This window comes from Pseudoliparis swirei, chromosome 1, assembly GCF_029220125.1.
Source record: "Pseudoliparis swirei isolate HS2019 ecotype Mariana Trench chromosome 1, NWPU_hadal_v1, whole genome shotgun sequence".
Classification (NCBI taxonomy): Eukaryota; Metazoa; Chordata; class Actinopteri; order Perciformes; family Liparidae; genus Pseudoliparis; species Pseudoliparis swirei.
Genome location: NC_079388.1, coordinates 14,300,144 through 14,314,359, shown reverse-complemented (window position 1 = coordinate 14,314,359; position 14,216 = coordinate 14,300,144). Strand labels below are relative to the sequence as shown.

Here is a 14,216-nt window from a genome sequence, read left to right as displayed (position 1 = left end):
TTATGCTCATTTTATTGTCTCTATATTCATTTTACTATACAGCAATACCTGGATTCCTGGATTATCTGTGTGTGTGTGTGTGTGTGTGCCTGTTGGGGTGGGGTGGGGGGTTGTTATATAGAGAATGCGGTGCCCTTCCAGCAGGCAGACTACTCCATTGTTCATGCAGCAAAGGGAACACCGTCTCCGGCCTGTCCACTCAGGATGTTGGACCTCCTTAAAAAAAAAAAAAGGAACAGCCAGCATCACCCGCACTCATTATCCCCATCATCCCCATCATCCAGCGAGAACAATGGAGCACCTCCAACATCCTCCTCCTTTCCCAGGAGCCTCGGCGCTCGGTTCCCACAGTACTGTGCAGTTGTGGGCCATTGTTATACACGGCCGACCTGTCCTCTGATTGTATACAGACGGACACACACACACACACCTTTCACACACCTAAACGCACCAGACTTCTTGTCAACTCCATCCTCACTAGTTTCAAATGGAAACTTCCCACCATGCAGCTTGAAGTAATGACCCTCTGAACATGCACAAGCGGAGTCACAGCAGTGGAGCGAGTCAGATAGCAAACCTAAGAGGGATACAAGCTGATGACTGCCGATAGCACAGCACTCACCACTCCAGTGCCAATGTATCTGGGCCTCATAATCTTTCCCCATTTCACTAGCTGGCAGAGTAACGTGGCGGAACTTATCCTGGCACTCTGGAAAGGTTACCGTCCATTAAGAGAGCTCCTGGGGTGTGAAGAGACAGGCCTGTATGTTTCATTATTTAATGCAGGAAAGACCACGGCACTGGAGTAAAAGTTTCAACAAAAGAATTATTAGAGTTCCCCCTCAGTGCTTTGTGAGCTACCATGTGTCGGATTTAAAAAGCTTCATAAAGTTTTCTGGTTTTCTCGTGTTTTACGACGCAAGTTACTTCTCCGTCTTCAATCGACGGCGGATTCTTATTAAAGTCTTTGTTCCCTGACCACACAGCACCCCTTGTGTTTTAATAATGAGTGTAATAAATGTTTTCTAGATTGAATATGTGGAAACCTTTTGCCACTTTCTGCCTGCACACTGAGACCAAAGCTCATGTACTGACTGTTGAGTGGCCATCCTCCTATATAGTCCTTCACACACTATATTATTCCAGGAAAGAATAGCATATTTTTAATCATCACACGGGAAAAAAACAGTGAATCATTGTTTTTGTTGGACGCCTTTATGAATATGTGACGTCACAGCTGGATTGCGAGATAAAGAGGAGAGAATTGACCTTACAAGGATAAAGTGAACTTTTGTCTTATGTCGTTATGCTTTTGCATTTATCAAAAGGAACATTTGTTTTTCTCAAAACCGTCCATACTGTTGCACTGACAGCTCTTTGGTCATAGCCTACTATGAATTTCAAAATGAACAGTTGCACCATTATGTTCATCCACTGACAGCTCCATCCATCATAGTGTGGGTTAACTGAGATCGTCCCTGTTCTACACAGGGGTTAGCTAATCGCTGTCATCAGGCCAACGTGAGCCTGTTCAGTCTCAGCCAGCTAACTGGGGGGTTTACAGCAGAGCGTTCTCTTATTTTGAAATAAGGACAACGCTAACTGGGGGGTTTACAGCAGAGCGTTCTCTTATTTTGAAATTAGGACAACGCTAACTGGGGGGTTTACAGCAGAGCGTTCTCTTATTTTTAAATAAGGACAACGTTGAGTAGAGTTAGGACCGCGATCAGCATTCATATGATCGGCTGAGAGCTGAATTTACATTAGCATTGTTTGCTGTGTGGCCTCCCAGCATGCACTGGGGCAATAGATACACAGGACACGAGGGCCCAAAGTCCACACTCACAGACGTTGGGGCTTGTTGCATCAAAGTCAGACTGTGTGCTGCCCCACGGTCAAAGTGCTTGAGGTCTCTCGCAGATATTTTGTGCCACTTATGACTTATGAGCAGTGTTGGGAGTAACTGTAATTCCACTACTTTTAGCGGTAACGAGAGTGTAACGAAGTATTTTTTAATTAAAAGGTGTTTTTGTTTTCAGTCGGAAGATGAGACTTCTTCTGCTGTCCTGCTGTCCTGGTGGGAGCTCGTCCACCACCAGGGAGGAGACAGGCAAGCATCTGGATGTAGAGTGATTAGCTCGAGGTGCAGGAGGTTGCCGAGGAGCGAACGTGTGGGGCCGGGGTGTACGGTGTATATCCGATGTAGACGGGGCCCGATCCGTCTAGAGCACGGTACGCCAGGACGAGCAGTAACCAGTGGAAGAGGCGGAGGGAGAGTGGGTGTGGGTGAATTTCGAGGAAGAAGAGACCAGTCGAGCTGCTGCATTCTGAAATGCGTTACTCTTTGTGAAAAATGAACCTTTGTGAACAGAGAACAAGAAGATACTTTAGCTGCTACCTGCATCTGACATCGCAGGACTTGGTGGCGCAATGATATTGTGGTCATATCGTAATACGGACGACATGATGACGGACACGGGACGGGACGACGTTACACCTTATTTATCCCTCCTTTCACAGCTTTACGGACTCTGCTGCTCTGCTCCTCTCGCAGCAGCAAACCCACAACAACAACCAACCTTAACTTCAACCTTAAACTTCCGTTTTCGACAGGTTAACCTACTCCGCCAACTCCGCTCCGCCCCTCGACCAGCACGCCCGGCACCCAGTGTGCACAGACAGCCACAGATTGCCAGCAGCCAGGTCCGCGGTTTTGCGGTTGAATTTTTGTCCCGCGGGTCGGTAGACCTATTTTGCAAATTAAATTAATATCTTTAAATAAAAAAAAATATTTTTAAATGAAATAATTTATTTATACCCAAATCCTACCAAACTGGTTTTCTTTAATTAGTGTTAAATACTGTGTAGGCCAATCACTTTATTTCATTGGATGAGCTCCTTTTTACCCAGGATTCATATTGAGTTCATAGCGTAAACACAAGGTCACCCGGGTAAGCCCGGAGGCATGCAAGAAAAAAAGGAAACAAAGAGGACAGTACATGGGTATTCAGCCATAGCCTACTAAATTTACACATAAATATTTACTTTGAGGATTATATAATACATGGAATCAGAGAAATGCAAACATCGGCTATATTGGTCACCTGGTTTATTCATCAAACATTTTTTGAAATGTTCCTGTTTTGAAAATAAAATGGACTGTTTGACATATACACTACCGTTCAAAAGTTTGGGGTCACTCAAACAATTTTGTGTCTTCCATGAAAATCACACTTTTATTCATCAAATGAATATAAAATGTAGTCAAGACATTGACAAGGTTAGAAATAATGATTAATATTTGAAGTATTAATTTTGTTCTACAAACTTCAAGCTCAAAGGAAGGCCAGTTGTATAGCTGAAATCACCAGCATAACTGTTTTCAGCTGTGCTAGCATAATTGCACAAGGGTTTTCTAATCAGATATTAGTCTTCTAAGGTGATTAGCAAACACAATGTACCATTAGAACACTGGAGTGATAGTTGATGGAAATGGGCCTCTATACACCTCTGGAGATATTTCACTAGAAACCAGACACTTCCACCTTGAATATTAATTTACCACATTAACAATGTATAGAGTGTATTTTTTATTAATTTAATGTTATCTTTATTGAAAAAACAGTGCTTTTCTTTGAAAAATAAAGAAATTTCTAAGTGACCCCAAACTTTTGAACAGTAGTGTATACGTTTATGAAACATATTCCAACTTAAACCTTATTTAGTGGTTTAGATATTCCCCTTCATAATATCATAGTTGAAATTCATGTTATGTGGTTGTAGCGGACCTTCGATAGTCCAATGTACCTTTTTTATTTTACAGTTGGTTCTATTTTTAAGGTATCAAATTATCTAAAATCCTCACATCTGAGGAAAGAAAAGGATCCTTTCATCTGAAATTGACTTTTTGCTTATGGCTCACCCGGAAAACCCCCTTTTGAATCAGCTATCTGTGAATGAGTGTGTACTTCTGGAGGTTTGGTTGTTGCTCTAACAACAGCTACAAATACATTTTCAGCCAGATCCTCAGAACTTATTCCAGACTTCATCGTTATACCCATGGCAGAATCTATTGCTGTATCTATCTCGCACCTTCCCTGGAAAATAATTGCCTTATTGAAGCAGAATCGGCAGTCATTATTTCCTTCCTTCGACTTTGAAGTTACTTCCTATCCTTGGCAGCAGTCCTGTTTCATAACCAAAGTGGGATCAGATATTTGTTCGGATCTAAAGTGACAAACATTCAAAACATTTTTTAAATAACTATAAAAAAATAATAATAAATCAGTATCAGGACCTGGTGATAAATAAGGATCGGAGCACTTTCAGCAAACACACATACCTTTATTCATTTTTCCTTCGGTCAACACAATTATAATGATCGATGTGCAAAATCATCCAGACTTTCTAAAATAAAAGCATTGTGTATATTTTCCAGCTAATAGGACTTTAAGCAGCTTAAACCTCCTGAGAGACCTCCCACGCTGTTGGCTTTTTTTGTCACATACCATCAAACGGTTACACAAGATAAAAAAACGAACTCCAACAAAGACCCGTCTCGCCTCTCTTCCGTCGCCTTTATGTTCACAAAACCCAGATATGATTAAAAGGAGAAGAACTTTTTTAACTGGCTTGGCACATGAATATTATTTGCATCTTTGACATCTCATGCATTATTTGTGTGTGATTTTAACAGCAGAGACACAACACATGTGTGGAGGAATAACACAACTGTACATAAAACAGATTCACACCAAACCCCGTCATCTGTTCAAACGTTTACAGCGTTTTAATCATAGTATCTTAGGTGTTTTCTCCCTCTGTGTCACCCCGTGGCCCCCAATGCACTCCTGCCGGTCAGTGCGCGTCCCTCACAGCAACCCGGGTTAGCTCTTCTCGGGTCGGTTCCTGTTCAGGGCGGCTCTCGGCGTGAACTCCAGTTTCTCTTTCAGGCTAAGCACCTGGGTGCTGTCCGTACCCTCTTGCTCTTGCAGCTTCCTGTCCTCCCTCATCTCCAGGATGCTCTTCACCTCTCGGGGTTTTGGGGTCCCCCTGATGAACCACTCCAGGTGGTAGCCCACTGCCCCCACCACGAAGGCCACAGGGAAGGTGACGTAGGGGCCGTAGGTCCGCGCCGCCATCCAAATTAGAGGCCACATGACTGCGCTGCTCCTTGGCTTCTGGGTGCTGCATGAGGACACAATGACATGAGAATACATGACGTTGCTGCATGAGGATACAATATTTGTTATTATAAATTATTATAAATTACGTTGTAAGTGCTTTCGAGCTAACATTAACGATTGATGACAATGTTATCGTATATCAAAATGAAGAGCTATTCATGCATCAATTATGTAGCTACTATTGCCAACATGTAACTGATGGAAAACCAACATGAAAGTATTACTATATTACTCAATAAGTTTTTGTTCCAACACGTTTCAAATCATAAGAGAAAAAGTGATAACCTTTATATATTCTTTACGTTTTAAATAATCAAACCAAAGCTAGTCACATCAATCAAACAGTCTTCATTAGACATACACATAATTAACTGACGCTGTATCCACACATGCATGTATAATTTGTGTTGGGCAACATTAACCAGTTGATCATACGTCAGGAGACGTGAGACACGAAGGCCCATCTGTCCTCCTCATCTCGTTTGAGCTCCAACACAAAACTAGCAACACACTCCAGAATTTTTACGTCTGTATGGTTTACGACAGTTTATTTAACGTAAAGAGATGACAAACACTCCGCTTGATGGCAACGCCAGCATATCGTTAGCCCGGCTGGCTACATCAACGTGAATGCAACTAACTAGCATGGTTACTAGCATGGTTACATATTTACAACTTCAAATTATACGATAAATAATTTCGTTTGTGCGTTGCTTCCGACTCGAAGTGATAAGTGGTTATCCTAGCTTCAGAAGGGGCAAGACTCCCGTACGGTTTAGTTGTAACTGAGAAATGACATTTTAAATGGAGTTTGGCATGCCTTCGACTAAACCAATAACCGTAGAGGAACTTATCAAAGCCTATTAAAAATATGCATGTATGTTTCATTGTAGTTTATTTTGTCATGTGCATCGATACATGTCGAGTTACTGCACGAAAGTCATATTATGAATCGGGTTGTAACCGTCTAGGTCACAGCGGGCTAACGAGAAATATAAGTGACAAGTGACGTTACAATCCAGGGAAAGGCCTTCCGAAGCTAAACCATGTGCTAGAAACCGGACCGCGAGATGTTTGTCTTCATTTGTTGTGTTGTTTTGAAAAGGCAATAGTTCGTTTGTCTCCACTCACCTTTATCGTGCGCACGTTGGCGCAGCTGCGGACATACGCAACATCCGGGTCACGATCCGTAACCTTCCTGGTGAAGTTTCATTGGCTGACGAGCCTCGCTTTGCGGCAACGTATTTTCCTCGGTGTTTTAGCGCCTCCTATCGGCGATAGTAGGACACTGCGTTGAGATGAGGAAGGCCAATACATGTATTTACGTTATTTGTTGACACACAAAGGGAATCAACTCACTTCTTATACTACTTATACTGCTGGGAGTTGGTACATATACATTGTACATGACGAGGCTACACTTTATATCCAACAATATAACTTACTCAACACTTTACTCTGTTTTCCCCTTGTATATTTAGTGTTTTAGTTTAGTATTTAGTATTGTTATTGTGTTTTATTTTTATTAATGCTCTAACGTGCACCGCTGCTGTGATCCTGAAATTTCCCGACTGTGGGACTAATAAAGGATGATCTTATCTTATCTTATCTTAAAATACTTAAATTAAATGTAAGATCTATAAGTCAGTGATCCACTAATAGGGTTACACAATATGTGATTAAAACAGTATTATAACGTTTATAAAATAAGGCATGTTTTTACAATTTAAACAACAATATCCCCTCAACAATAAATTACATTTTATTTAATGATGTCCCATTAAGCATTAGACCTAATACATGCTTAATAATTACAGAACCTTGTGTGCTTTATGTCTTTACAGTCTAAGGGAGCTGTGCCCTGACATAACATGCATTGTTTTCCCTTCCTGGAAGCCATAAAAATGACAAAAATCCTTCTCTCAAGGATTTCCCATGAAAGGCTGACAGATCTGTCAGCAGTATTGTGTCATACACAAACAAGGCGTGGACATCCCCTCTTGGGTGACAAACCCCTCAAGTGTCATGATAAGTTTTCTTTCAGTTTAAAAGCACAGTTTGACATGTGAAGACGGACACTTTTTAGAGGCTAGGACAACGAGAAAACCTCAAACAGTTTGAGGAGTTTTGCTTCTGTTTACTTTAACTGCTTATAAAGGATGCAGAGATATTGTGTATGTTTCAGCCACCGAGCAGGAAACCGTAAATCGCAGCATTGACTATCAGTGGGGAGAAAATATGCTACTGTAAATGTCCTTTGTAAGGCTCCATATAATCGATGACACTGATATTTCAGCTTGCAGAACCAAAAGTTTCGCATAACACAATGCCATGCAGCGTGCCGGCCACAGGTCACAGGCCACAGGGCTGATCTATAGCGATAGGAATGCAGCCCGCCGTGGAGCGACAATGAGTCGGAACCGTGGATGACCGCTTTGGTCATTTGGACATTTGTGCAGAGGGAGGAAGTTTAAAAAAATGTTTTTGTTGACATTACTTCTAAAGACTGCTGATATTATTGTGATTCATGGGATTCTATGTGGGTTATTATGATTCACGCATCAACATTCTTCTTCTAAGCAGTTCCTCCCTCTCTGCTGTCCATCTTATAAGTGCAAAAACTGGCATTTGATAAAGTGAAATATCATTCATCCCCTGCGGGTAAAACAACATTACTTGTGCCAGTTTTGTTTTACCAGCAACATTAGAAGTGCCAGGATTATTTGATCAGTTTCAGCGTATTAGTGAATGAGCTGAAGTAGCCAAGAGCTTCATGTATAAAATACAACCATTTGATCACTCCTAATCACAAACTGGGGCTGACAGAGTGGAGTGCAGCATCTTCACTAACTGCAGCCCCACAGACCTGCTCTTCGCCCAAGGTAATTACAAAATGTCAGGAATGGTCAGTGGTTGAAAATTCTTAGGAAATGACAATCAGGCCTGAGGTTAAATCACTGCTGAATCACATATGCCAGAAGAAAGGGCTGCTGCAATGCTCTCTGTGGGCTGAAGCCTTCGGTCACACGTGTAAATCTCTCAACTCAATAGTTTGCCAGCGGTCCAGACACTTAACCACGTCCACATTCAGGTGATGCGTCAAATGGCAGGGAGAATGTGACAGACAGCCAAGTTTAGCCTTATATTAAGATGGAGGCCGAGGGGCAAGGACCAGGTGGATGTGAGATATGACCTAAAAAGATGCACAAGAGTTTGATGGATTGCCTCTGATTTGGAAAGAGACAAGGAGGAGCAGGAGGAGCAGGAGGAGGACTCTCGACACAGACAGGGATGAAGCAGAGTAACAGATGGTGAGGGAAAGAAGCGCCAGGTGTGGAAGAGGAAGACGGGCACTATTTCTCAATCTGCCGGACAAAGGAGAAATTAATTTCTCATTTAGGACATTTTTAGGGCAGAGGTGACGAGTCGGGTCTGGATACTCGCCAAGTCTGCTGTTTTCCACTGCACTTCTGCTGGATAAAAAAAAAATGCAATTTCGAAGTGATTTATCTCCAGAGGATAAAAACAATAACATAGAAATAGAAATGTGCCATATCTGTCATGCTAACTTTCCCTTTTGATGCGGATTAAACGCTACAGTATGCAGCTTCTTTAAAGTGTCGGAACTGTATTTTTTCATTTGCGTGAAGAAGAATATGAATACATTACATCAAAACATGATAGAAAAAACATTTATTTGTTTTGGCATTAAGAACCATGATGCTCTGGGATTTCAGACCACCTCAGTGGAGTGTTTTACCTCTTAGAGTACTGGCCCAACAAACACTGAAGATCCATTTCATCGATGGGGAAGCGGAAAACATAATAAGGACAATTTGTTATACCTTTGGGTCTTTTTTTACCATGGATAATTTTGCATTATTATTTATGGTTGATATTGGCTTAAAAGGAGTGCAAAGTAGCAGAAAGCTATAATACATTATTTTTTTCTCCTCACTTTGTTACACAGCAACATGTCAGAGAAGAATCAAAATATTAGAAAAAATGGCTTGATTTTGGCTAATTATGCACGACACATTATAAAGCAATGTTCAATACAATGTGCAACCATTGTACGGAAACACCCTGCTGAATATTCCTGATGTCATCTTAATGGCACGGGAATGAGCAAATGAGAAAATTCATCAGGTGTGAATGTTGTCGGGTCAACATTCAGTAAATCAAACAAAGACTCTTTTGCAGTTTATGGTCAAACATATATCTGGGGTTCTATGGCATCAGTCACCTTTGACACGATCACTTTCACACTTGCACCTGGTGAAAGTCAAGCCATCCAGTAAAAGCTTTAGCTGCCTTTTCAACAGCCAATGATCTTTGACCGAATGCATGATGTAATGCTTTACTTCCTGACAGCAACAAGCCACGTTCTGGCTGATATACTGTACACGTACAGGTGGAGGCACTTATGGCAGAGCATTGAAAACCCAGCAAAATAGGACCTGAACATGGAATGATACGATGAATCCACAGTGCAGAGGGCTTGCCGGTGGACCGATGGCTCACATGAGCTTGGTGATGGCCCCGGAGAGGAAATCCTCATAGTTAAGGCGGATGTTGCCCGTCATGGTCGTGTCTTTCTCTCGGAAGACCTGCGTCATGGTCTGGAGCTGGGTGCACACCTGGATGAAGCGGTCCAGCTGGAGGCCGGGTCGCGCGCCGGGCACGGCGAAGCGTCGCACCAGCGTCTCGGAAAACTGTTGACTCAGGTTGTAGCCCATCTGAGCGAGGGCTAGAGGAACAGACGGACAGGGTGGGAGTTCATTGAAAAGCAGAATTATGTAAACAATGCTGGTGTGAGATGAAAAACACATACAATTGTCATATTTGTCGACAAAAGGATCCCAACTCCCAGTTCATTGCGTCTAAATCTTTATCTTTATCTTTATCTTATCTTATCTTTTAGTTACTGTCTGCTGTGCGCGTTGTTTGTTGTTTTGTCATATCTAAATGTTGCACCTTCCGCCAAAAAAATTCCTCGTTTGTGTAAACATTCCTGGCAATAAAACTGTTTCTGATTCTGATTCGAAAGGTGCGTTCACACCAAAAGCAAAACTATTTTTTCGGGCGACTGAATCTCATTAAAAGTCAACGTACAGACGCTTGTGGCTGCGATAGACGCAATATTTTTCCGGGCGGCGGGTTTGGGGCGACGCGATGTGGGCGACACATTTCCAGCGGCGCAATTTTCGCCCCGAGTTGAAATATTTCAACTTTGAGGCGGTCATCTCGCAACTCGAGCCAATCGGCTCTTGAGTTCCGCTCTCGTGGCGCTGGAGGCGGAAGTCTTTCAGACGTAACCGTAACTTCATCGGTGAAAGTGACCGAGCGGAGTGAGCCTACGGGTGATGTCATGAACCCAAACACGAGGGCGTTAGTGTGTGGGACGTCCACGACAAATATAAAGCAGAACTAGTGGTGAGTTATTCTGGTGGATGGAGGAGATGATAACGGTCGTTACGGAGACGAGACACGGAGATAAGCCCCGCCCCTCGCGGAGCGTCTCGACGTTTATGGTGAGAACACGGCGAACGGTCGAGCGAGTAAACTCACGCGTTTTGGGGCGACGCGAAAAATAGTTTCGCTTTTGGTGTGAACGCACCTTTACACACACACACACACACACACACACACACACACGGGGGCTACCTTGGTGTAGCTCCGCGCCGCTGATGCAGCCGGAGCGGTCTCTGTCGTATTGCTGAAAGAGAGCTCTCCACCGCTGCATGAACTCCCACAGTGCCGAGAAGCCAAACATGTCCATTCGACCGGACCGCGTCTTGTCAAACATGTCTGTAGGGAACACAAAGCAAACGATACTCGAGGAGACGGCTTTCTTCGATCGCACTTCCGTTCCTCTTTCAAAAAGCTCTTTGGGCATGCCGTTTGTCCATCATCATGAATTGTCTCCTTGTGTTATTTAAAAGCGGCACACAATTCTCGTTATGACAGTGGAGGATATCAGTCACCGCCTGACAAACACAACTGGAATGTCGGGATACAAGTGCAACTAACATGAGCCAAGAGCAACGCGTGACTTTTAGGCCGACTCCTCTTGGCTGCCTAGACCTCTCCAAGAAATCTGTGGAGAAATGTGTGAACTTTAGAGCGCCGCACTCGAAGAAAACTAGCCTACTTTACTTCTCCCGCCGCTCCTTTATCCATTTATTTCTCCGAAATAACTTCTCTGAAAGTTTCACTTGAACACTCAAGAGACACGATCAAAGCAAAAGCGTTTCGCTCGCCCGCGACGGTACGACTCACTGATCATCATGAGGCAGGTCTCGTCGTTGAAGGCAGACCAGTTGGAGTTGACGAGGGCCTGCTTCAGCTCCTTGAGGTTGATGAAGCCGCTGCGGTCGGTGTCCACGGTGTGGAACCACTGGAACGCCTCTTGGTTCACACCGGGGGGGATGTTAGCTACAGAGACGCAGAATCAGAGTCGGGTTAAGAGAGACCCGGAGGCCCACGATGACTTTGAAGATGCCCATCAATACAAGATTGTTTTCTCAGCGTGCTCTTGTTGTTTTCCTGCTATCAGTATGTCTTTCCCATCATCTCTCTCTCTCTGTGTGTGTGTGTGTGTGTGTGTGTGTGTGTGTGTGTGGTAGGGGTGGGGGATGGTAAAAGAGTGAGGACAAAGGAGCGGCTGCCTCGTTCAGATGCAAAACAACTATTTATCTCTTTAGATGAAGGAACAGTTGATACCGAGCCAGCTCTCTAACAGCATGAATAATAATACATCTGTGCAATCTTTTACCTTTGGAGTTTGGAAGGCACTGATTTGATCAACAGCAGGGTGCTTATTGACTTTAACGTGGGATGATATGCCTCACGAGATTCATATATAATGTATGCGGTACTATTGAAACAAAAATAACATTACAGTAGTGAGAGCTTATATAAACAATACATTTTATTGAGTTTTAAATTCTGGTTTGCGACAGCCTAAATAATATCTAATAATTCAACTATCTCCTTCATCTCATTAAAATACTTTATAATCTTCCAGGGATTCCAAGGAAAAAAAACAGCTTAATTTATTATGAATTAATGGCCGCAATTCATCAGACTGGTATAGTCGGTTGCCCAACCAGTTTGGTTTCCCAACTGTACCCGTGTATGCTGCCCAACCGTAGTTACACATGCTCAGTGTTTCACAAGGCACATGTTGTGAAAAGGAGAAAAAAAAAGATAGCCTCAGAGTCAAATGTGAGGAAAAGACCCGCATAAGAGGGAGATAGTGTCGGGCAAGAAGACATTACCTGAGTGCATGGATGAGAAAATATGGCATGAGGCTAGGGAAGGAGTGGAGGCAGGGCTGAATGTCAGGAAAATGAATGTGGATAGTGGGACAGGTGACACTGAAGGCCAAACCCTGAAGGATTCTGTCCCTGTGGGGAGTGATAGCAACTTAGGCTTTTAGGTCCCGACTTGGGCTGAGATGCGACAGGAAACAGTGTATTCACACACACACATAGACCCACACAACACACTCTTTACCCATCTGTCTCTTACTCCGTTTAGCCCTCACTCAGAATTGCCGGAGTCATCACTCCAGCCTCGTAATCCTGCTGAGGGACACAAACTGAACCCTGTCTCTACATTACTTTTCTGGGAACGTAAATCGTTTCCTATTCATCATCCCACCAGAGAGGGAGGGAGAGAGAGAGAGGGAGAAAACGAGTGAGAGACAATGAAGACAGGGAAATCTGCAGTCTCCTCATGTTCCGAATATGTCGGTTCGGTGCAGCGGTGCACCAGAAGCCTCCCCAGTCCCGGCCCGTAGTTACCTGCAGGAGCATGGTGTCCGTAATGTCCTCCATGAGGCTGTCCTCCATGAGGCTGTCCTCCATGAGGCTGTCCTCCATGAGGCTGCCCTCCATGAGGCTGCCCTCCATGAGGCTGTCCTCCGTAACCTGCATAATGCCCGGCGGGGGCACCCCCTGGTCGTTGCCCATACTGCCCTCCTTGACCTGGAGCAGCTCCATAAGGAGCATAAGGACCCCCTTGTTGATGCTGTGCGCCTCCGTACGGAGCTGAGGGTGTCGGCCCGTAAGGACCACTGCCTCCCCCGTATTGAGCTGCCGGTGGTCGGTGCCCTCCTCCGGGATAGCCCTACAGCGATGGGCGGGACAGGTACAAGCAATAAACCAGCTGTGTGTGGCGGGATGGAGCTACTTAAACTATATATATATATATATATATATATATATATTTCTTCTTTCAAAAAAATAAAAAAATAATGTAATTCGTTGATCAAATATAATTCATTGTTATCGTGTACCGGAATACAGAATGTTAAGATATCTCAATTCAAAGTGTTATTGCAATTTACAGATTATAATTAATAATAATCTGAATAGGATATATTGAACAGATAATTATTATTATTAATGCTAATGATCTGGTTAATATATCCTATTAAAAGCCTAGAAAACTCTGGAGCGGCCCATTCCTAGCCTATTTCTGAACATTACACATCCTCCATACAGCACTAATACTTGTATTATTAAGATCCATTGTCCCCTTTACTGAATACTTCTTACACCAGGTACCAGTACAAGCTGTAGTGGTATTGTGCTGAGAGAACTACGAGGAAACACACGGACTAAACAATACAGGTTGGTAATATACTGACACAGCTAACGTTCACTAACATATTGTTTCAGTCTAACTGCAATATGACGTTCACAGAAACCCGGCGCAACGTAAAGCTACTGAACGTCAAGCAGCGGCAACAGTTTACATTGTTTACTAAACTGTTACCGCAAACCAACGAATGGCTAACGTTGACGTCACTCGGGTTTTTTGTGCCCTAAAACACTAGTTACGTCATATTAAGGTATTACAACAGATATTACAGTTATTAAACAATATACACATGTTGTGGTAATTAACATAGACAAAACACAAAATGCAGAATTTCGATACCTGGCCGTAGTGGAAACTCATTTCTGACAGACTTGCAGCCGTGAAGGCGGATACAGACGCAGCGCCGTCCCGGCTCAG

The 14,216-nt window shown here is 43.4% G+C and overlaps 2 protein-coding genes across 2 annotated transcripts; both read right to left on the bottom strand.

Annotated features, from left to right (window-relative positions):
• Positions 1 to 4,323: 4,323 nt before the first annotated feature.
• Positions 4,324 to 6,424, bottom strand: smim12 (small integral membrane protein 12). The gene is made up of 2 exons (XM_056411680.1): positions 6,318 to 6,424; positions 4,324 to 5,187 (listed from the first exon to the last, which is right to left on the bottom strand). Exon 2 carries the CDS (start codon positions 5,157 to 5,159, stop codon positions 4,887 to 4,889), a length of 273 nt encoding a protein of 90 aa, XP_056267655.1. The 5' UTR covers positions 5,160 to 5,187; positions 6,318 to 6,424; the 3' UTR covers positions 4,324 to 4,886.
• A 2,438-nt stretch (positions 6,425 to 8,862) lies between these two features.
• On the bottom strand, positions 8,863 to 14,216 carry pef1 (penta-EF-hand domain containing 1). The gene is made up of 5 exons (XM_056411456.1): positions 14,139 to 14,216; positions 12,998 to 13,322; positions 11,469 to 11,624; positions 10,854 to 10,997; positions 8,863 to 9,936 (listed from the first exon to the last, which is right to left on the bottom strand). Exons 1-5 carry the CDS (start codon positions 14,157 to 14,159, stop codon positions 9,707 to 9,709), a joined length of 876 nt encoding a protein of 291 aa, XP_056267431.1. The 5' UTR covers positions 14,160 to 14,216; the 3' UTR covers positions 8,863 to 9,706.

Bases quoted from the DNA above. Each gene is read 5' to 3' on its own strand.
- pef1 (XM_056411456.1), bottom strand. From the start codon at position 14,159: ATGAGTTTCCACTACGGCCAG. The intron at 13,323-14,138 runs GTATCGAAATTC...CCATCGCTGTAG, and splicing joins TGAGTTTCCACTACGGCCAG to GGCTATCCCGGAGGAGGGCA. The intron at 9,937-10,853 runs GTAGCCCCCGTG...CTGTTCCTCTAG, and splicing joins CGGCGCGGAGCTACACCAAG to CCCTCGCTCAGATGGGCTAC.
- smim12 (XM_056411680.1), bottom strand. From the start codon at position 5,159: ATGTGGCCTCTAATTTGGATGGCGGCGCGGACCTACGGCCCCTACGTC.